A 26,659-nucleotide genomic window follows, 5' to 3' on the forward strand; every position below is an offset into this window, starting at 1 on the left:
GATGATAGCGAAAAATATTGTAAGTAGTTGATTGTGATTGAAAGTTAAAACTAACTTAGTTAAATGTTATGCGGAAAGAGGTAAGTGTCATCAGTCATCACAAAATAGGAGCCAATTTTTTATTTTTTAATATAAAATTTAATAAAATAATTATTTTTCTTATTCTTGTGTTCATTATGTAAATTATATAGGATACTGGATACAACATTTTTGAGTGGCTTGATAAATGATAATAATACAAGAGGTTTTTTTATAACAGTTGTCGTGCCTTGGAAGACAGGAAAATTAGATTTTTGGGTTTGTTGACAAAATCAAGCTCAAAACTCGTACCTACATTTTTCACAATCTTAACTTTATTTTCGTATTTAGCCTTTTAAGGGCCTGTTTCTCCACTTCTTGATAAAATGCCGGATAGGCTATCCACAACTTATTTGACAGATTCTCCATTCTCCATCAGCTGTCAAGTTAGGTGGTGGATAGCCTATCCGGCACTTATCAGGAAGTGGTGAAACAGGCCCTAAGTATATTTCATAAATTAATCAACCTATAGATTTTTATCTATTGTAGATAAAAATGAAAATTTAATTTTAACGTAGAGATAATCCGAGGTTTTGCATGCTTCAAAAGCAGAGTATTTGATACTGTATAGAACTATAAGATCTTTGTAAACAACATTATTTGCAAATAAATGATGATTATGATTATGATTATGATTATGAGGTCATTCTTGAATCGGGCTTATGACTTAAGGTGCCGGTTGGCAGCGGATCGACATGGGAAAGAATCGACATACTGACAGTTTCTATAGTGACCATGCTGCACCTGCTGGTTTGTATGTATTTCTATTTCCAAATTTGGTTAGGACAATGCAGGCAGATCACCTGATTATCTGACAAGTAAGATGATTCATGCATCGGATGGGCATGTCAAAAGCCGGTCCACTGGGTTATGAGAGTAAAAGGAATAGAGAGTGCTCTTGTGTACTGCGCACACACTTGGGCACTATAAAATCAGTCCTGCATAACTGGCCTGGTTTCAATGTTTTTCAATTTCAATGACCGGCTACCAGCACCGAAACCGGTGTGGGAGTATTTTATTTTCATTTATTTGCGGCGGCTAGGTACATTCACAGAGCCTAAATAATTTTTCACTTCCCATTAATGGCAATTAAAGGGACATGATTTAAATTATACAACATAATCCCTTGGTGCCCGAGGCGAGTCCAAAATGTCCATTTCCCATAACAATGGTAATTAGTAATTACACAGGAAAGCCGATTCCGAAAACAAAGTCTCCGGTTTCAAAGTAAACACAGTCAGTCTCACAGTAAACGACACGTCAGTCTAACGACACCTCTGAAGCTGAATCTTTCAGTTCGTTCAGGCCACAATAGAAAGGCGACGCGCGTGCGTTGCTAAGGAATCGCTCATGTCAATTTTTGCTTTCAATTTAGTTAGAACAAAATATAACTTACCCGTGGAAAGAAATACCTCCTTTTGACCGATTCACTTTCGTACTTCTGTTTTTACAATTCGACACTGCACAATGAGGCACTTTTGCAAAACCGCTCCGGTGTAATCAAGTCGAGACGTGCGCGCTGACTGAATGAACGTTCAACGAATCTTGCACACTTGTGCAAGATTGAAACATGCGTACTCCACCCGCTTAGCCGTTCTATCTTGATTTATTTCTGTGGTTCAGGCTAAAGAGCATTCATAACAGTAATCATACGTGCATACTGCATAATAAGTAAAAAATAAAAAATAAAATGGCTCCCACACCGGTTTCGGTGACGGTGGCCGGTTTCATTGAAACCAGGCCAGCTACGCAGGAGTAATTTTATAGTGCCCAAGTGTGTGCGCAGTACACAAGAGCACTCTCTATTCCTTTACTCTCATAACCCAGTGGGACGGAAGACCGACACGACCGGCGAGAGATCAGGCGCAGGACCGACTTTTTTACATGCCCATCCGACGCATGGATCATCTTACTTGTCAGACAATCAGGTGATCAGCCTGCATTGTCCTAACCAAACTTGGAAATAGCATGTTTCCAACGCGGGAATGGAACCCACGACCTCCGAGTTAAGAGCCGCGCTCTATACCACTAGACCACGGAGGCGTTCTATTATCACTGCATAATATACAATTAACAATTATAGTGATGTGCTAACTCGGAAAAAACAAAACTCGATTTAACCCGAGTTGAAATTCGCATAACTCGGGTTGAACTCCAGTTAACTGGATGGACAAGTGAATGATTTTTGAATTTTTACGTGGGAGAGCCATGCTTTGGCACGAATGGGCCGGCTCGACCGGAGAAATACCACGTTCTCACAGAAAACCGGCGTGAAACAGCGCATGCGCTGTGTTTCGCCGAGTGAGTGAGTTTACCGGAGGCCCAATCCCCTACCCTATTCCCTTCCCTACCCTCCCCTATTCCCTTCCCTTCCCTACCCTCCCCTATTCCCTTCCCTTCCTTACCCTCCCCTATTACTCTATTCCCTCTTAAAAGGCCGGCAACGCACTTGCAGCTCTTCTGATGCTGTGAGTGTCCATGGGCGACGGAAGTTGCTTTCCAATTTCCGTCAGGTGACCCGTTTGCTCGTTTGCCCCCTTATTTCATTTAAAAAAAAAATTACCAGTTTATTCTCTCAGCTAAATAGTTAAAAAATTGGAACCGATAATTTTTTTTATTATGATATTTTTATATTATGTTTCAATTCTTTCATTTTTTTATATTATTTATTTATAATAATATGAGTCAAAATGAAAATTATTGTTTGAAAAAGAATCATTTATTTTTGTATTTTTGGCAACTCGAGTGGGTTCGAGTTACGCCCAACTCGAGTTAACTCGAGTTAGTTACTCGAGTCGACCATCACTAATATTATACAAGGTGTAACATCATAGTGATAATATTAATTATTAAAGTGTTTGTATGACTTGTAGACTTCAGTGTGAAAGTAGCATCACTGAAAAAGTTTTTTTTACTATTGTATGGGCAAACTGATGACGCTGGGGCATACAATTCACAAAAAAAGAATTTGCTCTTTCAGCGTTGCTACTATCACAATAATAATATTGATAGCTCCCACACCGGTTTCGGTGACGGTGGCCGGTGTCATTGAAACCAGACCAGCTACGCAGGAGTACTTTTATAGTGCCCAAGTGTGTGCGCAGTACACAAGAGCACTCTCTATTCCTTTACTCTCATAACCCTGTGGGACGGAAGACCGCCACGACCCATTTTACATGCCCATGCGACTCATGGATCATCTTACTTGTCAGACAATCAGGTGATCAGCCTGCATTTTCCTAACCAAACTTGGAAACAACATGTTTCCAACGCGGGAATCGAACCCACGACCTCCGAGTCAAGAGCGGCGCTCTATACAACTTGACCACGGAGGCGTTCACAATTAACTCTGTATAAGGGTCACATACACACCCTAAAGTATTATCACTCAGTTTCGTTACACCCTCTAATCTCTATACTATAAATTATAATAATATAACCCTCCTTCTACCATACCATGTAGAAATAAACGAAGATAGCCACCAAAACACAATACTGTATAGACTAAGTACCTACTACATGACGCCCGCAACTTCTATGAGCCTAAATTCGTTCGGGAACCGTACGTTTTTCCGGGATAAAAGTATCCTATGTCCTTTCCCGGGACTCAAAGTTTATCCATACAAAATTTCAGCACAATCGGTTAAGTGGGTTGGGCGTGAAGAGGTGACAGACACACTTTCGCATTTATAATATTAGTACGGAAGTATGAATGTGGATATGGATAGATAAGATATGGATAGATAGATATTGAACGTAGAAAAAAAGGCGGTCGGAGTCTTCAAGGTCTGATAGACGTACGAACTTAAAGCACGCGGACTTACTCGGCTCGCGTCGGTGACGTACGACTTACGAGAATCGCTCACACTGAATTACCATTTACCATGCCCCCAGGCTCGCGGCTAGCGGCTCTTTGCTGACACACAGGCGATTAAGATCGTCAAGCCATAAGTCCGCGAACTTACTCGCACATCTGTCACCCCTTTTATTATAAGCACTGTGTCTTCAGAGTCAGCCACGCAGACATTCTTACGCCTGTCAAATGGCCGGACTAGCTAAGAATGTGTGCGTGCGGACCGTGTACATATTATTATGCAGTCAGGCTGGAAGACTCTGAAGACACAGTGCTGTGTATAATAAGACGCCGTCCGCCTTTTTTTTCTACGTTCATGGATATAATGATAACTGTTATACATTGGACGTAGGTAGGGTAACGGAAATTGAATAACCGACCCGAGTTAGTACGCCTAGGTGTCAATTTGACGACAGTTCGTAGCCCTAGCCCCTAAGCCCTAAGGTATACCTTTGTAGTTTGACGTTACATGACAGTTGTTTCTTGTTCCGAATATTTCCCCAAGGAAATTGAGGAAACGTTATACTGTATCCCCTACGCTCTTTCATATAAAGCGGATTTAGGTCAGGAAATCGTATTTTCAAAATGTATACCTATTTCCCATTGGCATTTTTGTACTGCTGTCTTCTTCATTTATTTATTGATATTTTACTCTACGAAACAGTTTTTGTGTTGGTTTTAGGATTACTCAAGGGTAAAAACCCATTTTGCTGAGGGCCTGTTTTACCTACGCCATAGCACAGAATATAAATATATTAGTAGTACCAAGCCATAGCGGCGCGGCGGCATGGTTCGCTAGACCAATGTCGGTAGAAAACGAAACCTATATCTCAGGTAGTTGTGTGGCGGCAGGCTCAAGCGAGATTGCTTCTTCTCTTTTTTAAGGGGGGAACTAACCCAAAATTGTCGATTTTATAATTCATTTTTATACTTGAAGTTAAGCCCCGAATTGTTTCATTTTCTAAACATAGATACTACATTATATTTCCAAGAATTTGATATGAGCGAAAACACGATATCTTAAAATTTTCTCGATAGAATAAAATCACAAAGATGTATCTAATTTTCACGAATTTTTCATATATTGCCATAACCGTGTATTAAACAAAGTAAATATTTTAACACGTTGTATAAAATTCTATCATTAAGACACTTACCTGGTGGATTTTTAAAATGTTGTATATTTATCGAGTTATTAAGAAAAAACTAACTTGGAGATGATCCCGCGTCGTCCGGTTTTCACCTGGCATATGAAAGACAGGCGTGAGTGTGAAGAGAGGAGGACGGTGATTGATTTTTTGCGTTAGTCGCCCTCTTGACATCTTTCCCGGACTTCAATTTCAAAATGCGTGTGTCTTTAGTCTAACTTTTGAATGATTCATGCAGAGTTTAAATTTTGTTAACACTTTGTTTTGTTACGGGTGTAACATAAATATAAATAACTGTCACTTTTATTATAAACACTAGCTTTTGCCCGCGGCTTCGCTCGCGTGAAATTCGAAAATCGTGTACAATACGAATATTCTTGCAAATCTCCTTTAGAAACATGATGTTTTTCCAAGACCAAAAGTAGCCTATGTTACTCTCTATCCTTTCAACTAAGTCGATGCCAAAAATCAAGTCAATTGGTTGCTTCGTTAGGCTGCGAAGAAAGGACAAACAAACAAATACACTTTCGCATTTATAATATTAGTATGGATAGCTGTTTCCCGCGACTTCGTAGGCGTTACCATAGTATAATAACGGAAATGGATAATTCTCTCCTTTTTCTGGTCCCTTACTCAAATGGTAAAAAACGGAACCCGAGTACAAAGACATAATATCAGCCTGTCCGTCTGTCCATATCCAGGCAAATCCAGATATTAATCAAATGACACTCGAAATCTGTATGTTTCACTATTAATTAATAACTTAGTTTGTTCCTAAGGAATAAGAATTAAAACTCAACACTAACGACGCAACATGTTTTTGCTTGGCAACATTACCAGGAGGGGGGAGAGGCGGCCGGAGGCAAAGCCTCCTGCATGTTTATCAAACGACACGCAAAATCTGCATGTTTAATTTTGGTTACATTAATTTCACTTTTAATAAATAACTTACTTTGATTCTAAAGAAGGAGAAGTAAAACTCAACACTAACGACGCAACACCATTTTGCTTAGCAACATTACCAGGAGGGGGGGGGGGGGGGGGGGGGGTTTATGGATTACGCTCAGTTAAAAAAAGCTTATAAGCTATATCAATAATCTTTCGTATTAATTCTCAGTATTACATCTAAGCAGATTAATTAATTCAGAAAATGGTTTCCATAGAATCACACTGAAATAATATAAATCTTAAATACATAACACATAACAAAGTCTTACAGGCGATTACTGAAACACTAATTAAAATTAACATCCGTTTATTCTGTTCACAATCACCGCTTGGGGAATGTTTACTGTTACTGGGAAATGTACTATCAGGGAAATTGGTTAATAGTTTGTGGACCTACGTTGTTTGGTCGGTCTATGTCATCTATACTATTAATATTATAAATGCGAAAGTATCTCTGTCTTTCTGTCTGTCTCACTTTCACGCCATAACTACCGAATCGATTGTAATGAAATTTTGTATACAGATAGTCTAAAGCCTGAGAAAGGACATAGGCTACTTTTTTTACAGGAAAAAAGCGTTGTAAGAGGATGAAAATTTGTTCAAATTAAGTTAGTTCCAAAAATTTATAATATATGGCGCCTTGCGTCTTCTACATCGCGCTAACGCTTGCCCAAAAGTCTTTCTATAAGAGGTGGTATTATCTCACATGCAAGTTTTTTCGAACGCTAATTGTAAATCAGTACTTTAACTATGCAGTGACGTAACCTTAAACCTATCAATGATAAATAGTTTATAGGTAAAGTTGTGTAATTGGGGGGCTAAAATATAAGCTTAAAAATTTGGCATAAAATATAAAGTTTAATTTAAAAAAAAGCTTTTGACACCAATTTTGTTGACATCGCGCGCTATAAACTGAAGTCCAAAGATTCAAAGACTTTATTAGCATCCAAGTATAGTATACAATATACAAACTCAGCACCTTGTACAGGCGGTTGCTTATAAAATAGTACTTAACAAAATATATTTTGGATTGTAATTTGTTAACTACTTACATAAGTAACATAATATTATGTATTGTTCGTTTCTTAATTTCATATAATATAAATAATTACAATAGTACATGAATGAAAGTACTTAATATATTTTATGAGCATTATTCTTTAGACCTTAATCTTCTTTAGAAAAGAATTCTTCAAGCGAGTAGAAACATTTTTCAGTTAGGTAGCTTTTTAATTTTCTCGTAAATGATAATAGTTTTGTTTCATTTTTAATTGCGTCTGGGAGGTGATTAAATATTTTAACTGACATGTAGTATGGGCTTTCGTTTAGCATTTTAAGCAGTCCACGCGGACGAAGTCGCGGGCTACAGCTAGTAGTATATAAATAAGTCTATGGTCTATGTCAAGTTATTAACATTTGTCATGAGCTGGGCTTGACATATAACCCAAACATTAATTATTATTAGCATTGATTCGTATTGCTACACGCTCGCCGCGCGATATAATATAGGAGCGAATAGGAAATAGGAGAAAAAACCTTTTGTTTTTAGTATTACACAAATCAAATATATCAAATCGTTTAGGTTAGGTTACGACAAATGTACTACATTTTTTGTTTTTACTAGAAAGTGTGTAATTTAGCCATAAAATGATTTAATTATGAAAACCAGCGTTATAACAATAATCTTTGAGATTTTATTCTATCGAGCAGAAATTTTAAAACGGTATTTTTTATACTTAAATAATGACATTTTCTTTACAAGAAACATTATTTAAAAAACTCATTTTACGTAGTTGCAACAACCACAGCGCATTTATAGAGGAAGGCTACAGGCTATATTTTATCACGCTAAGACTAATAGGAGCGAAGAAATAGAGGAAAATGTGGAAAAATCGGGGAAAATTATTTGAAACGGCTAACTTGGTCGCGCTAATCTCAGGAACTACTGGTCCGATTTAAAAAAAATCTTTCAATGTTAGATAGCCCATTTATTGAGGAAGGCTATAGACTATATTTTATCACGCTAAGACTAATAGGAGCGAAGAAATAGAGGAAAATGTGGACAAATCGGGGAAAATTATTTGAAACGGCTAACTTGGTCGCGCTAATCTCAGGAACTACTGGTCCGATTTAAAAAAAATCTTTCAATGTTAGATAGCCCATTTATTGAGGAAGGCTAGACTATATTTTGTCACGCTAAGACTAATAGGAGAATGTGAATGAAAAAAACGGGGGAAATTATTTGAAAGGGCTTATCTCGCAAACTAAAGAATCAATTTTTATGTTATTTGGCACAGATAAGAAGTATACCACGTGAAGGATCATATCTACATAATATATATTTTAAAGAAGGCTATCGATTTCAATCATTTTTTCAGTGGCTATATATTTTATACCCGTGCGACGCCGGGTCGCTATTATAAAAGATGAATGGTAGTATTTGTATATATTTATAATCAATATCCATACTTATATTACAAAATATGCGAAAGTGCTTAGTCTGTCTGTCACCTCTTCGTGCTCAAACGGCTATATCGATTTTATGGAGGTACTTTCAGTTCCGGTAAAGAACATAGGGTACATAATATATTTTTCCTGGATGAATCCATGAAAAATATATTATGGTTTCCTCGCGATAAACAAATTTCCGCGAAAAGGAGTTGCGGAGTCTCGTTATAATTTTGCACTTTGCGGGATTGACAGATCAAATAAATCTATTAAGAGTCCGTGTGTCTAAAAAGTCAGTCAAAGGCCAAGACCTTTATGTAGAGTAAGAGCTAAGAAGCTTAGCTTTACATATGTATACGTACGTATACGTATACGTTTATGTTTGTGCTTCTTTAGAGCCCGTTGATGGATGATTGAAAAAACTCCGGATCCCATATTAAAAAAGTTTTGGGGCCTCGTAGATACTTTGATTTTATCCTAATTTTGGCTGCTTTTAATCTTCTTTACTTATTTTTCATAAACATCTTTTGTATTTAATAAACAGATCCACAACAAAAGTTTTTTTTTATATGTTATGGTTTCTGACTAGTATAAAAGTACTGTAAGTAATTTTAACTATTGCCTATTGGTTTCTAAAGTCACATGTGCTTTTGGTTAAAAGCCACACACCAAGAAAACCCATTACGAACTTTGTACTCAGCGTAATATTTTACCAAAGACATAAAAGTTCCCATAATTCCTTTCTTAAGGAGCAAAGTAAGACAGTATTCATAATTTCATGGCTGCTATCAAACCGCCAAACGGTACAAAGAACAATAAAAGGAAACAAAAACAAAACCTTTTAAAATAAGCTAAGGGGTGTATTACTTCATACCAAATTTTGCTTCGAACATAGAGTTCGTACTTCATTGCGCAAAAATCGTTAATTTTTCCGGGATAAATCACATTCCCAATTTATAACGAATTTATCGGTCTATTTGACTGTTACTTCAATAAAATATTATTGTGTAGATAAGCTTGCTTGTGTAAACTTCACAGCAGACATTTTTGCATGTATAACATTAGAATGGATTAAAATGTTTTGCCAATTTTAAAACACATTAATTATTCACCTGGCTTGGTTTTCGGTTCGTTTGTTCAATCTATTTTCAGTGTTTTTTTTTTATATTCATCAATAGTAGTTTGGAAGCTGTGCAAAGCAAGCATACTGCACTCTTGCTACTTAGAGAGATAATATTTTGTACTTACTGTATTAATTTTAACCTACTACAGATTTTGACGGAAGACCGTTGGTTCGCACTTGAGAGGGTGCATGTTCGATTCCGGGTGTACCAATAAGACATTTTCAGATCTTGATTCTCGAGTACATATTTTCATATTAGCATAATAGCGTTCGTATTATGATACGAACGCTCGGTGAAGAAAAACATCATAATGAAACCTGCTCATTCCTCTGGACTAGGCCGACTATGTTACGACCATAAAGTTAATATACCTTGCGGAATAGAGCAGCAATTTCGAGCTGTCAAACGAAACCGAAATTTATTCACATCTGTGTGTAAAAATATGTGTACGTACTACTTATACATGACGTCATACACTTACACAAGTATCTTTCTATGAGATTAAATTGTCAAGATACCGATAAGTGCCGACTAGACGTCAAAAAAAGAGTTCTGATGTCATGTATCACACGTCTCTTTCTACTACGCAGTGTTACTGATAGTGACATCGACTTTGTTTCTCTATTCCGCTAGGTATATTAACTTTATGGTTACGAGTTACGAGAGTACCGTATGTCGTATGTACTTGGGCATCCATACGGACATAAAAAAAATCTTGACCCAGTCACAATAACAGACTACAGTATTTGAAGAGTGGCTGCTTTGCTCTGAAAAGACTGTACAAAACATCCATATTGACGTGGGAGAGCCATGCTTCAGCACGAATGGGCCGGCTCGACCGGAGAAATACCACGTCCTCACAGAAAACTGGCGTGAAACAGCGCTTCCGCTGTGTTTCGCCGAGTGAGTGAGTTTACCGGAGGCCCAATCCCCTACCCTTTTCATTTCCCTACCCTCCCCTATTTCCTTCCGTACCCTCCCCTATTCCCTTCCGTACCCTCCCCTATTCCCTTCCCTACCCTCCCCTATTACCCCTTAAAAGGCCGGCAACGCACCTGCAGCTCTTCTGATGCTGCGAGTGTCCATGGGCGACGGAAGTTGCTTTCCATCAGGTGACCCGTTTGCTCGTTTGCCCCCTTATTTCATAAAAAAAAATATCGAATGCAAAGGCCTACTTAATTATTGACACAAACACCATAAATTTTCTGTTAAACCCCTTCTGTTAAATAAATCAAAGTTAAGTTATAAAATGTCAGAGTGTGGCCCTAAGTGTCTAAACACACCATGCCGAAGTTACGCGGCCGAAGTTCGGCAAGATTACGCCTGCAATGTATTTTAAATTACCGATGACACACCATGCCGAAATTACGTCACGTTATATTGTATGCGTTTGACATTGCTGATGTAATCATGCCGAACTTCGGCCGCATATTTTTGGCCTAGTATGTTTAGACACTAAGGGCCTGTTTCACCACTTCCTGATAAGTGACGAATAGGCTATCCACCAATTAACTTGACAGAATAGATCAAGTATGAAGAATCTGTCAAAAAAGTTGTGAAAAGCCTATTCGGCACTTTATCAAAAAGTGGTGAAACAGGCCCTAAGTCTTTACTCTAAATTCGGCTTACTTATTTATTTATTTATTGTTATTTAAAACGGATGACAACAATTATATTTTCATTTGCCTAATTACCGCGTTCTCTTTCAGATATGCGATTCAGCGTTTCCAGACCACAAATACTCTGTAGAACTCTACTGCCTCGGTCTTCTGCTGCCTCTGGTCCTTCTGAACCAGATCAGGCATCTGAAGTACCTGGTACCCTTCTCAATACTCGCCAATTTGTGTCTGGTTGTGATATTCGTGATCACATGCTACTACACCATCAGCGGGATCCATGATAGAGCTGAAGTGGAACTGGCGACTAACGTGCAACAATGGCCTTTATTTCTAAGGTGAGAAAGATTAATTTGGTTTTGCTTCAGCCTTGAAATTAGCGGGACGGGCGCGTCGCGCGTCGTCGGCGCGTTCCAATGTATAAAATATGGATAAGCCGCTCGGTTTTCGAGGCCAGTCCAAATAAATCTATACATTGGAACGTCCCGCTCCCGTTGCCCGCGAATTTCGAGACGTTCATCCTTAGAGAAGCGAGTGCTTATTGGATGTCTCGCGATGAAATTGTCGAATTGGAGTCGAAATACGTATTGTGAATCGGGCTTCAAGTTAATTTTATTCAACTTATTTAATTCAGCAAGCTTAATAAATTCAGGGTCCTCAATTTATGAGACGAATTCAAGATTACAAATTCAGGATTTTTCATTCAGCAACCCAAATTCCGAAATCCTAATTTATCAACCTGAAATCAGTCCCCTCGTTTGAATACTACGATCCCTCGTTCTGACATATTACACACACACAAACAAAAAGACATCCCTCTTTCACTGTCGGGGGTTAAAAAAACTCTTCAAACACCCATAATCCCGTTGCAGTAACATTTTTCAAAGCTTGGAGGTGATTTAGTGGTGAAACATACAATTTATTGCTATGACTTTATTAACACCAATCACTAGTACTAGGCACAGAATATATATTAGTAGTACCAAGTATAGGCATCAATTTCAGTTTGGAATAAAATCAGTTGAAATTTAAAAAAAAACAGACGAACATAATATGACCTTTTCCTTTTTAGAAGTCAGTTAAAAATACTTTTTACTTATCTAAAAAAAAATCGGCCAAGTGCGAGTTAAACTCGCGCACGAAGGGTTCCGTACCTCAATCGAGCAAAAATAGGCTGAAAATTGTGTTTTTTGTATGGGAGCCCCCCTTAATTATTTAATTTATTTAAATTTCGGTATTGATTATACAATAAATAAAATAAAAATAAAAAAGCCTTTTATTTCACGTTTGTATACAGTATACTGTAGTCATTATTGATTAATAAAGTATGTACAAATATAACTGAGTATTTCGTGAATATTTCAAGTGCCTATGTTATTGACCATCGACCATAAAATAGCAAAAAAATCACGTTTGTTGTATGGGATATTAATATTAATTTTATTTTGTTTTTATACATATACACAATCTGTGAAAATTTCAGAAATCTAGCTATAGCGGTTCTTGAGTTACAGCCTGGAGACACACAGACAGACAGACGGACAGACGGACAGACATAGAAGTCTTAGTAAGAAGGTCCCCGTTTTTACCCTTTGGGTACGGAACCCTAAAAACGCCTAATATTTTTGGTGCGCAATGCGAACTGGATGCTACTACCAATCTAAAACCTAAAAATTACTTACTAGACAAGTGCTGCCACCTTTAGTTCCTGCACGCTTGACGTTTTATCTTGTGCTGTAAGGGTTTTTCTCCAGTGTTTGATCAAATCACTGGAAGTTATAACCTTTCATAAAGTAAATAAACCCCAATGTTTGAGCGTGATCGTCGTGAGCGAGCTGATGATGTTGAATGTAAAACCTAAACTCTGAAAATTGTGATTCTTTTATGTCTAGCTTTTGCGAATATATGAAATCCTTCCTTTGAATTTTCAGATTAGCAACATCTGGTGTTACAAAATGATATAATTTACATACAATACAGGGAAAATTCCCATGAATAGCATATATATCGAGGCTAAGCTGCTTATGCCAAATAACAAAATATATTGTGAATTGTGATGCTATTACACTAAGGTAGTAAATAGTAACGGATAGATGATTCGACTGACCTGGTAATATCGCTTGTACTAGTTGGTTATTTTATGAAATAAGGTGGCAACTTTCAAATGAGCAAACGGGTCACCTGATGGAAAGCAACTTCCGTCGTCCATGGACACTCGCAGCATCAGAAGAGCTGCAGGTGCGTTACTGGCCTTTTAAGGGAATAGGAGGGTAGGGATGGGAAGGGAAGGGAAAAGGGGAGGGTAGGCAAGGGGATTGGGCCTCCGGTAAACTCACTCACTCGGCGAAACACAGCGCAAGCGCTGTTTCACGCCGGTTTTCTGTGAGAACGTCCTTCGGTCGAGCCGGCCCATTCATGCCGAAGCATGGCTCTCCCACGTCTGAAACACGCTTGGTTACAAGCCAAATATTATCGTATCTATTCTAAACTAAAGCCTACACATAATGATACATTGAACTATGTAATCTAACCCATCAATGAACTATTCATGGGAATTTTCCCTGTATTGTATAATGTATATGTAATAAATAGACCATCAGAAAAATATATTTATAGGACGGACCATGAATATTAATAGGTTGGTTTTTGTGAAATTAATGTACGTGGCTTCGTTAGGCTTGTCACCATGGCATTCTTCGTAGCCCGACCAAAATATGATGATCGTCTGCACTCCGCCTATGGATTAATTTCTTTGATACCGTTTCACGTAATTTAGGAATATATGGTGCTCATTTACATTACGAACATAGCTCCTTTATGCAGCGAAGCATTATATGGATAGATTTTTACGGAAACTTTTGTTCCAGTACAGTCATCTTCGCGATGGAGGGCATAAACGTGGTGATGCCGATTGAGAATGAGATGGCGCACCCTGAGAAGTTCCTGGGCTGTCCAGGGGTACTCAACTCCACCATGGTCTTCGTGGCGCTACTGTACGCCCTGGTGGGGATACTGGGATACTTGAAGTACGGGGAAGAGGTATTGGGAAGTATCACACTGAACCTGCCTGATGATGAGCCGTAAGTACGTTTTCTGATAACCGACTTCAAAAAAAGGAGGTTATCAATTTGACCTGTATGTATATTGTGTATACTTAATATTTCCAGAACTGACCTGCAGTTTTCGTATACAGGGTGTAACAAAAATAAGTGATAATACTTTAGGATGTGTACGTGTTCCTTGTAGAGAGTTCACTGTGAAAGGAGCAGTGCTGAAAGACCAAAAAATTTTTTCACTTTTATATGGGGAAACTCGTGACGCTCGGACCCTTGCCCATACAAAAGTGAAAAAATTGTTTGGTCTTTCAGCGCTGCTACTTTCACAGTGAACTCTCTACAAGGAACACGTACACACCCTAAAGTATTATCACTTATTTTTGTTATACCCTGTATAAGTTAGTCTATATGAGCTTCTAAATAAAATATGTGCCTTTCGAAAGCGTATGTATGTATGAATGTTTTAATGTTTGTGCTCGCATATCTTCAGAACTACAAGTCCGATTTAAGTGATTATTTTATTGTTGTATCAAATATTATTCAACTAAGGCAATACTGCAAGTTTCATTAAAATCGATTAAATAGTTTTTGAGATAGGGAAATTTAATTATTAATTACATACAATTTTGAAGTCGGTTTTATCTTTTAAATTTGTTAAGTTATAATAATTGACTCGTATTAGAGGCGGTCGTAGCCTGAAATATGTTTAGTGTCGAGATTTTTGGGGTGACACGGATAGGCACAATTTATAATTACTATTGTGTCGATTATGTGTTTGCTTATTTATATTGAAGTAAAATAGACTGATCGAATTATTTTTTATTAATGGTTGTACAACACAAGTTTGTAATGCTTATGTGCGAACAAACAATTTATAAATAAAATAAATAGTTACACAGAATTGGGTATTAATATACAGTGTGTAACAAAAGTAAGTGATAATACTTTAGGGTGTGTATGTGTTCCTTGTAGAGAGTTCACTTTTGTATGGGCAAGGGCCTGGGCGTCACGAATTTCCCCATACAAAAGTGAAAAAAAATTTGGTCTTTCAGTGCTGCTACTTTCACAGTGAACTCTCTACAAGGAACACGAACATACCAAGTATTATCACACATTTTTGTTACACACTGTATATCCCAAACAAATAATTATTAACCCACAACCTGAGCACTTTTGTGATAAACTTTACAGAAAAATCACCCCTATTGATTTATGCTTTAACCCTTAATTAGGCGCATCAAGAAAATCACACAAGTAGTTGCATGGGGTCTTTACTGACCTCAAATAAAATAGTGAAAATTAAGTTGAAGAAATAAATAAACCGAAGTATTAATTATGCAACTTGTTAGAGGGCTTTACTGTAATGAGTTAATATTAATTAACAAAAACCTTTCTTTGCCTCGTTACAACAAAAAAAAAATCAATCAACTTCTTTTCTGTCTCCAAATCTCCAAAATATCACTTTAGCTGAGATCGAGATGAAAAAAATATATTTTTCACTATGATAACCAGATTTTTTTTTCAGCACCGAAGGAATTAAGGATCTTGAGATAATATTGACAAACATATTTTCCTCACTTTTATAATTTTTTACGCACTTTCGGTCATCACCACCTGATCATCATCATCATCACCATCCAGTGGTCAGTCGGTGTATAGTTGCGAAGTTCGGAGGCTAGCCTCACAAAATATCTTTGATCTTCAGAAAACTTCCAGCCGCTATCGTACTATACTGTCTTGACTCACAATTTGACATTTTTACAAAGCAATTATGTAAGCAAATGATGTTAATAATAATAAAAATAAAATAAAAATTGTTTTATTTCCGAATAGATTTGTAACAAATACTTTCAGAACGTTGATGCTAATGGTGCCTACCACCGGTTCGGGAACTATCCCGCCGAGAAGAACCAGCGTAAGAAACTCGCACGGGGTTCCACTTTTTACCAAGAAAGTGAGAAGAAAATTAATCTTTTTAAAATAAAATTTACAATTGTAACTTAAAATTATACAATGTCAACATCCATACATAATTGTAAGTCATAATATAATAATGTAGAAGTAGCCTTGCAAGGAGCCATCCTATTCCCAAGATGTGCCATCGTTTATGAAATCATTGACCTCGTAATAGGCTTTGGCACACAAACGTTCTTTGATTACTTTTTTAAATTTATTAATCGAAAAATATTGAACGTTTTACGGGATTTTATTGTACAGGCGTATACATTGACCTTTAAATGATTTACTAACTTTACTAAGTCTGATCATCGGCAAATCCAGCTTGTGATTATTTCTGGTGTTCCTACAATGAATGTCACTTTTAGCTTTAAATTTACTTATATTTTTTCTAACATATATTACATTATCCAAAATATATTGAGTATTGAGAAGCAGACTCAGAGATTCAAAAGAAGACATTTTATAAATAGAGCGTATGGCTCGCTTCTGCAGCACAAATATTGTATTAATGTCGGCAGCGTTTCCCCACAAAAGGATTCCATATGCCATTCTACTATGAAAATAACTAAAATATACTAATCGTGCCGTGTCTTTATCAGAAATTTCTCTGATTTTTCTGACTGCATATGCCGCAGAACTGAGCCTACCTGCAAGATTAACAATATGAGGACCCTACTGTAATTTACTATCAAGTGTTATACCTAAGAATACAGTGGTGTCTACCAAATTCATCTTCTCATCATTCAATAGTACATTGGTTTCGACTTGCCTAACATTGGGCAAAGTAAACTTTACACATTTAGTTTTACTAGAATTTAAAAGTAAGTTATTAGCATTAAACCAATGTACTATTTTTGAGAGAGCACTGTTTACCTCGTCGTAATTTGACTGTTGTCGCTTCACTTTAAAAATAAGTGAAGTGTCATCAGCAAAAAGTACTATCTCATTATCATTTTCCTTATCAAGGTAAGGTAAGTCATTTATATAGATGAGAAAAAGAAATGGGCCTAAAATAGATCCCTGTGGGACACCTAATTCTCTTTTGGTTCTAGACCTGTTACCGTTTACTTCAACCCTTTGAGTCCTGTTTATAAGGTAAGAAGTCAAGAGGCTAAGAGCTGAGTCCTTTATGCCATAGTGGCGCAATTTCCTGATCAATGTAGCATGATCCACACAATCGAAGGCTTTGGAGAGGTCGCAAAAGACACCTAGAGCGTCCTGCGACTCCTCCCAAGCTTGAAATATACTACTAAGAAGACCTATACCAGCATCCGTTGTGGATCGACCCTTAGTAAATCCGTATTGATTGTCATGTAATAAATTGTTTGAATTAAAATGTACCAATAATTGTTTTAAAATTATTTTTTAGAAAAATTTTACTAAGAGTTGGTAAAATCGATATAAGCCTATAATTTGTTGGATCAGATTTAATTCCCGCTTTAAATTATGGTACAATCTTACTGTGCTTCATTAAGTCAGGAAAAACACCACTCTTTATGCAGTCATTGAAAATCATTGCAAGATGAGGATATATGATGTCAATTACAGATTTAATAATTTTTGTAGACATTCCCCAGAGATCAGTAGTATTTTTGACATTCAACAATTTAAATGTATCAACAATGTCTCTGGGGTTAATTTCCCTAAACTTAAAATTGACATCACATTCCTTTACATTATCTCTGAGTAGCTTTTCAACAGCTGCAGGTGAGGAAATAGAAGAAATAGAATGATATACATGTATATTTATGAGACATCCTAAATCATAACAAAAATAATCTAACAATTAAACAAAATATTACAAAAATAGAAACTTATCTTGTGACAAAAAAAGTCACGTAAGTGCAGTCGCTCATGAGAGTAACGACGCATGCACCATCGCTAGCTGACCGGCTACCATTTAATAGGACACCTCGATAGGAGTTAGGAGACTACCAAGATCGTTGTATTTCTAGAAATCTAGCACATATTTTTTTCGGTTTGAAAGTGATTTGACCCCATGCGACCAATTAAGGGTTAACATAGTAATTTTCATTTACATGTGGTGCGTTATCATCAGTCAGTCAAGATTTGGTTACAATAAAAGAAAAAACTACCTTGAAGATTATTACCACGTAGAAAAACGATGCGAGCCCTTACAAAGCTCGGCTTTTTACCGACTTCCAAAAAGGAGGAGGTTATACGTTCGGCTGTATGTATCTTTTTTTTTTTTTTGTATGTTCAACGATAACTCAGCCGTTTGAGATTAACTCAAATTTGGTACAATGTTAAAAAAAGTAGTGATCTGATGATGGGATCCTGGAGGAATCGAGGGGACTCCTTGAAATTTGTATGGAAACATATAGTGATTTCAATTTTTTCTGAAGCATTCGAGGTAAATGCTACCAAAAAGTAAGATTTCGCACCAAGTTATACCCTGGATCCGAAGGTACCCAACAGAACTTTTGAATCCTTATAGATACAGGTTCGGGGATTTCGGCGTTGTTTAAACAACTGAAAGCATAAGCCAACACATCAATTTATTTGATCATCATCATCAAAATCATAATTATGCCCATGGGTCATCACATTATGACCCAATCATTGATGCTTTTCGTGATATTTTCCATCGAAGCAAATGTTTTTGATGATTATTTCGCTGTTTGTGGACCGATTTTCAAAGTTCTTATGTTGTTGTATAGGGTATAATCTTGATTTTGTATAATAATTACGAAAGTGGTGAGCTATGGATGGGATCTATGAGCAATCCAGGGAAATCCTTGAAATTTATCAAAAGACTCATAGTGGTTAAAATGTTGTTTCTAGTAACTTAAACATAATATGTTACGAATAAGATAAAGTTCATACGAAGGTGTCTCTTGGTCCAAAGGCACTGAACAGAATTCCTGAACCTTTAAAGATAAAAGTTTTTAAATTGCAGCATCGCTTAGATAACTGCAAGCATTTACCACAATTTCGCTTACAGTAACATAATGTGAATAGTTAACGCATCGTGGTATGATTATACAAGTCTAGCGTCTAGAGCTCTAGATTAAAGTCTAGATCAACAGTCTGAGCTAGCCGCCACGTACCTAATATCAACATTCAACGGACATAGAATGTTTGCAGGCTGTCGGCTACTTTCCAAGTATTTGATACAAACTAAGTTGTACCAGGTCTATTTCGCCTTGTAGAACTACTGTTATTTATTAAAGAGTAAACTTTTTTTTTATGAGCAGATTAACGAGGCATTTCTTATAGAAACATAGAAATCAAAAGCAACTTTTTCATTCAGCGCTGCTGCGGCCTCCGACACATACACATTCCTCGTAATGCGTTACGATTTGACGCAGAGGCGACGCTTTGGCGACTGGGGTTATATTGCTCTGGAATACAGTGGTCCTCAACCTTTTTTTCATACGGGCCACAAACATGTTTTAGTCTTGGGGTCGCGGGCCACAACAAAAAATTTTTAGGGTGAAAGAATAACGTTTTTCAAAATTAACGATTTAAAAGTGGAAAAAAAATTACGACCTTTGGGATAGCTGCTCTAAAATCACAATATTCATCAAATTTTCACGAATTTTTCATAAATTGCCAAAACCGTGCATTAAACTGAGTTAATATTTTAACTCATTGTACTTATACAATTTTATCACCGAGGGACAGACCTGGCGGATTTTCAAAATGTTGTATATTTATCGAGTTACCAAGAAAAAACTAACTTGGCGATGATTCCGCGTCGTCTTTTTTAGTATGAATTTTTTGCTTTATTCGCCCTCTTGACTACTTAGGAGGAAACGCCAATGAATATTGTAGTAACTCTTAAGTTGATGAAAACTCCAAAGGCTTTTTTGAGTGAGGTCGGTTGAATGAGTTCTCGATATTTCATTTGCCGGATCCGACACATAGGAAGCGCTGCCTGGTATACCTACTCGTGATTTCAAATAGTATAATATACTTATATTTTACACGAAGCGGAGCGGATAAGAATTTATCCAAATCAGTATTATATCAAAAGTATAGAAGTAGGTATTGTTTTAGATGTGATTATCGACGTAACATTAATTTCCGTTACCACAGCTCAAGCTAAACTAATAATTGTTACATATAGCCCAAACTAAGCTAACCTGTTTATTGCTAGCAAACATTAACTTGGCGCGGATCATAGATGAACGTAGAATTAATTGAATTACCTAACTAGCTATTATTATTTTTAACAAAAAATTTAAACCGACTTTCAAGGTAAAAACAATAATAATATGAACTAAAAAGTATTAAATAACTATTACTCTATAATAGTGCCTTTTTCAGAATTCGTCTAAATCTCATCTATTTCTGTACATACTACAGTCTTCATTACTTTGAAGTCGGTACCAGCTAATTTTATCGTGAGTTCAGTCAATGTCAGAATATCTGAAGCTATCGGTACCGACTTCAAAGTAATGAAGACTGTAGTATGTACAGAAATAGATGAGATTTAGACGAATTCTGAAAAAGGCACTATTATAGAGTAATACTTATATAATACTTTTTAATTCATATTATTATTGTTTTTACCTTGGAAGTCGGTTTCAATTTTTTGTTAAAAATAATAATTTCACTCTTTTTAGTTATCTACAAGATAAGGCTTTATGCGTAAACAATTTTAAAAAATCTGTTTTTTGCATAATTGCAGACTTAGGCCTGAACCAATGATTTGAAATCAAAAAATGTGGATTTTATGTACAGCCAAACATATCATTAGCCAGATAATATAGGTAAGTTCAATTTTTTTTATGCTGTCCCACTGCTGGGCAAAGGCCTCCCCCAGAGTCTTCCATTCATCAGCAAGTTCAAATTATAAGGGAAAAAATTATATATTATTATAAAATGTTAGTTATTTGGTTATACGACTCACATTCGTAATTTTAAGCTTACAATTACAATTAAGGAATAAAACCTAATATTTTAATGTGGCGATGCAAAGAGAACTAGCAAAAAATTCATTTTAATAGCTTTCAACTCATGGGCGTACCCAGGTTCTGGGCCAGGGGGCGGGAAAAATTAATAATTTTTAGTTATAAAAATATTGAATTGCAAACAAATGACAAAAATTCATTTTATTATTTTTAATTTTTATACATGAAAGTACTAGATAATATACTTAGTAGGGATGTCAACATGATCCAGGGGGGGGGGGGGGGCAGCTGCCCCCTCCCCCACCCCCCCACCCCCCCTCGGAACGCCCATGTTTCAACGTCAACTAAAGTAATTAATAATCATTCAAATATTTTGGTATGTTTTTAACTTACTAGGGTGCCGAGTGGCCGACTATATTGCGAGAATGCCGAATAGCTTGGGCAACCATACGGACATTGTGAAAACCTTGTTCCAGGCACTACACAGTATTTGAAGAGTGGTTACTTCGCCCTGAAAATGCTGTATAATTTATCTACAACGGATGCAAAGCTTTGTTTTAAAAGGGTGATATTCTTCAGGAAATCATTGTAACATTTTAAAAATGTTAATAAGTGATATTTTGTATCACTTATTAACATTGTTTTCAGAATATTATTACTATTGTTCAATGGATGACATCACTGTGTATTGTAATAGTAATCCAACCACAATACCTAGGTTTTGCCACTTAATTAACTGCTAAAATATTCTGACCATAATTTATAACAATTGCGTTTTTGCACGTTCAGGCTTCGAATATCAATGAGCAATGAATATATTGAAATTACTTTTAAAATTGATGTCGTATAATTTATGAAACTAGATTTTGAAGCTAAATTTACGTTAAAATAGTATTGCTATAAGAATATCAATTCATTATTATGTAAAAGATTTAAATCAATTCATTTACAATTAACTTCTTAAAAATACAACTACCATAAAAAATACAATTACAAATGAATGAATGAATGAATAATATAAGTAAAAAATCATTATTTTACTGGTTTAGTATCAGTAACTTATTTAGGAAAATTTAATTAAGCTCCATTTTCAGCTGTATCAGCTGTGGCATGGCGTGGTGTGACTGTGGTGTAATCTATACTAATATTATAAATGCGAAAGTGTATCTGTCTGTCTGTCTCGCTTTCACGCCAAAACTACTGAACCGATTGTAATGAAATTTTGTACACATATAGTCTAAAGCCTGAGAAAGGACATAGGCTACTTTTTAACTGGAAAAAGGGGTTGTAAGGGGGTGAAAATGCGTAAATTTGTTCAAATTAAGTTAGTTCCAAAAATTCAAAACAGGTGGCGCTAAGAGTCATTTACATCGCGCTATCGCTTGCTTTTAAAAGTTTCTATAAGATGTGGTACCATCCCAAATTATAATTTTCGATTCTTTAGATTGTTTTACACGATTTTCTTTAAGTTACTACTCAGTACTTTATCTATGCAGTATGTAGTGACGTAACCTTAAACCTATGAATGATAAATTATAGCTGTTTATGGGTAAAGTTGTGTAATGGGGGGCGAAATAAGCTTTAAAATTTGGCATAAATAAAGTTTAATTTAATATAATGAAATATTATGTGCTGTTTTTGGGTATTTTGATTTAAGAGGTACCAGGGCTATAAAAAGCTTTTAAATTTAACAACAATTTTGTTGACACCGCGCGCTATAAACTGAAGTCCACGCGGACGAAGTCGCGGGCAACAGCTAGTGTTATATAATACTTTATACAAGTTCGCATAAAGCAATTAGAACCACCAAGATATAAATTCTGCTTAGTTTGGGATCTACATATAAAATATAACACTAAATGACGCCCGCAACTCCGTTGCGTCAAAATAGTTTATCGCGCTGGAACCGAACATTTTTCTGGGATAAAAACTATTCTATGTGCTTTCCCGAGACTCAAAGCATCTGTATACCTATTTTAATCGATATAGCTGTTTAAGCGTGAAGATGTAACAGACATACCTAGACGAACGAGGGACAGACATACAGTCCATACAGACACTTTTTCATTTATAATTTTAGTTTGGGTTTATGTTATTATTTTTGTAACGTTTTTATTCTTGTTAATAAATGAATAAATAAAAAATATATATTTTTTTATATAAGACCCTTTATCAAAATATCCCTTGGATGCTTATTATTCGACAAAGGTTTTGCGCGAAGTCGGTCAAGTGATTTGGGACTACTTATACTGTTCCCAACTGCTCTTCAATGGAGAAAAGTTATATTAAACCCTAATACATTATTTATAGGAGATCTACTCCAAAACTTCGATAATTATCGAAACCCTATTTCCATGCATCGAATGTCAAACCGCTGGCACTCATTCGAAAGACAACGAAAGTGCGAATGAAACAGGCTAAACTCAACCCGAATGCACTTTGCATTCGAGTTTGAGCCATAATGTGCACTTGGGGTGCCCGATCAAATCTGATAAACGATAACAATAGAAGGCCGATTTTGAGTAAGAAGAAAAATTGAATATACTTCTAATAGCAAAGTATTAAGCCCGCCTTTGTAAATATTTGCATGAAGTGTTTTAAAATATATTATGGCCGACAATCGGTGCTACAAAATATGGACGCTGTGAAGCATTTATACACTAACCCACAATTTTTGTCAAATTTTTAATTTGTGTTCTAAATCACATAATTGCATTCATAAATGCGTAATTTTTTGTGGGTTAGTTCACGAATGCTTATCAGCTTCCAAATAGTATGACGTAGGCGGGCTGCGGGCAACCCTAACGGTAGTTTCTTTTCTGAAACAAAACTAATTTCATTTCCATGACTGTCTGAAAATGGTTGTTGTTTTTCGACTGCCCAGTGTCCATTGCGCCACGGAAATTGTGTTTCTCTTTCCTGCACAGCAAGGAAATGAAAACACGTTTGCATTTTGCGATGTTTAAATTAGAACAGAGTTGAACTAAAAATAAACATATTATTGTCTACATTTCAAATGTTTTAACCATTTGTCAAAATCAGAAATGAGATAATTACAACCAAAACCGAATACAGTGCATTCAGAAGGATTCCATGTCTACAGTTAAGGAGATAATCTGGTGACAGACGGGCATACAGACAAGAAAAATTACAGTCAATTGTTGGAATTTGATTTTACCTTTTGGATGTAGAGCCCTGAAGAATAAATAAAGGGTAAAAACTTATAGCCGGTTTACATAATTCCAATCCAGTAATCCAATCCATCGCTGGAATGTTACTTGCATTCCAGTGCTTTTCAGTGGCCGTTTACATTGTTCTAGTTTCTGGTTAATTTATTCCCGCTATAATAGCGGGAATAAATCCCAATTTATTCCCGCTATTATAGGTGGAATAAATTGTTGGATCAGCAGAATTGGGGTACAGATGCGGTGAAAGAGAATAATGTGAACCCTCGTTTTCGCGCTTTATGCATTTTCCTTTGTCATGTGATACAACATTCATTCTGTATGTGTAACTGAATAAAGTTTAACTGACTCGCAATTGGTTGTGATCTGTGTGAGTGTAACAAAACTAACTAGCGTACTCAGTGACGATTATTATTTAATTGTAATTAACTAAAGAGTTTGACAGATATTGTATGGGCTTATGTCAAAATCATCATTAATGTGGAAGAATATGTTTGTTTCTACCCATAGACATAATATTATAATATATTAAGTTGGGGGAAAAGAATTTTCGCTTAGTGTCTAAGCACACACCCGAAAATACGCGGCCGAAGTTCGGCATGATTACGGTTGCAATGAGCTACGCATATCTACAATATTACGCGACGTAATTTTACAGGCGTAATCTTGTCGAACTTCGGTCGCGTATCTTCGGCATGGTGTGTTTAGACACTTATAGTAATAAAATATGTATGAACACCTAATAAATTTCTTTGGCTAGACTATTCTATCTGGCTGATTTTGGTATCATTAACAAGTTTTGGCTCCCGCTCGGCATGTGCTGGTACAACCGGAGGCATTTGTGATTCTTTATTACGATTTACGACGTAATGAAACCGAACCATTTTCGCAGAAGCTGATAACTGGTGATGAAAAGTAGATCACGTACGACAAGAACGTGCGAAAAAGATCGTGGTCAAAGGCCGGTCAGGCTTCATCATGAGCTGTTACCGCAGGCAGGACCATCAATTCTGACCTGTATTGCGAATATCCAATGAGATTGAATGCACAAGTTAAAAAAAAAAAGCGGCCGGAAATAACCAACAGAAGGGATGTGGTTTTTCACTACTCAGCAAAAGGGCGTTTGGCTGGGAGGTGTTAATGCATCAGCCGTATAGTCCTGCGGGGCTAAAATGGTCGCTTTGAAGAATCATGATATGAATCATAATATGATTCATTTCTCTAAAATCGCAAAATGCAACTCTGCTTGCAATTAATTTCTGCATTTTTATACTGATTTGAAATTTGCCAGTTTGACAGTTTTGACAATTCATTTGCTGAATTGATTGAGAGGAATTGCTAAATGTGACCATTTTAGCCCCGCTGACCCTGCACTTTCAAGTTTTCACCTGTTTCGGTCTCTGCAGAATTCCTTAGGCAGTCTCAGATTAACATCACGAGAGGACTGTCAAAACCACTTGTCGAAGTTTTTGATCAGAAGGCCCAAAATTTTTAAAGCTATGAGATCATGTCCAGTGTCCATCTATAAGATGATAAATAGTTATCCAACAAAATGACACCTCCATAATATTTTAGTCAAAAAAGAAACATTATGAAAAAAACCTTTTGATTTTTTAAATAAAATGCGTAGATATCCCCAACTAGACATAGATAATACAGAGCTAGCACTCACGAGTATGGCTTTTTAATTTAGTCGTAGAATCTTGACGTAAAATATAACCTGGATCACTTACGCGTAATGGGCGTTTAAGTATCGTCGTTTGTCCCAAGGGATATAAAAGCGTTCTACCGTTCCCGACGGTTTATTTTTCAATTGTACTCCGGGAATAAAAGTGAAATGCTAATTTCATAATACAAACTGTCTTTCCTCGAGATAAATGTTAGGGAATAATATGGGACTAGTGACTACCAACCTAACGGCCACACTCAGAGTCGTTCCTTAAATTAGCGCTAAACATCATTTAAAAAAAAATTAACCGCCGCCCATATACAGCGCAACACTTAATGCTCATTAAACATGAAATTCCCTCTCAGAGTCAGTTAATGATAAATTAATACTTCAGAATGGCGATTTAATTTACCTAAATACGGAAAAAGCACCATCGCTTAAGTCGTAAATCGTGGATTTTGCCGTGAGAGATTAAATTTTAATTAAGACCTAAACTCCTTAATATTACATTTTCTGGCAAAATCTTATTTAAAGTTAATAGCAATGGTTTTCATTTCTCATAATTCATAATAATATGAACGCTTCACACCACATCAGTCTGGCCCTGTGAACCTGAAGGACTTGTATTATAGGTACCAGACAACGGAAATAATATATTTTATTTAGTAAGATCTTCTATGTAACATTTTATGTAG

General features: G+C 36.3%; 1 protein-coding gene across 1 annotated transcript in view; it reads left to right on the plus strand.

Moving 5' to 3' along the window:
- The window catches only part of LOC121728736 (proton-coupled amino acid transporter-like protein pathetic), an 82,845-nt gene that overhangs the window by 47,756 nt on the left and 8,430 nt on the right, over nucleotides 1-26,659 (plus strand). The window contains exons 5-6 of the mRNA XM_042116976.1: nucleotides 11,309-11,553; nucleotides 14,083-14,295. Coding sequence (XP_041972910.1) covers nucleotides 11,309-11,553; nucleotides 14,083-14,295 — 458 coding nt within the window. The remainder of the gene's footprint in view (nucleotides 1-11,308; nucleotides 11,554-14,082; nucleotides 14,296-26,659) is intronic.

This window comes from Aricia agestis, chromosome 7, assembly GCF_905147365.1.
Source record: "Aricia agestis chromosome 7, ilAriAges1.1, whole genome shotgun sequence".
In the NCBI taxonomy this organism is placed as follows: Eukaryota; Metazoa; Arthropoda; class Insecta; order Lepidoptera; family Lycaenidae; genus Aricia; species Aricia agestis.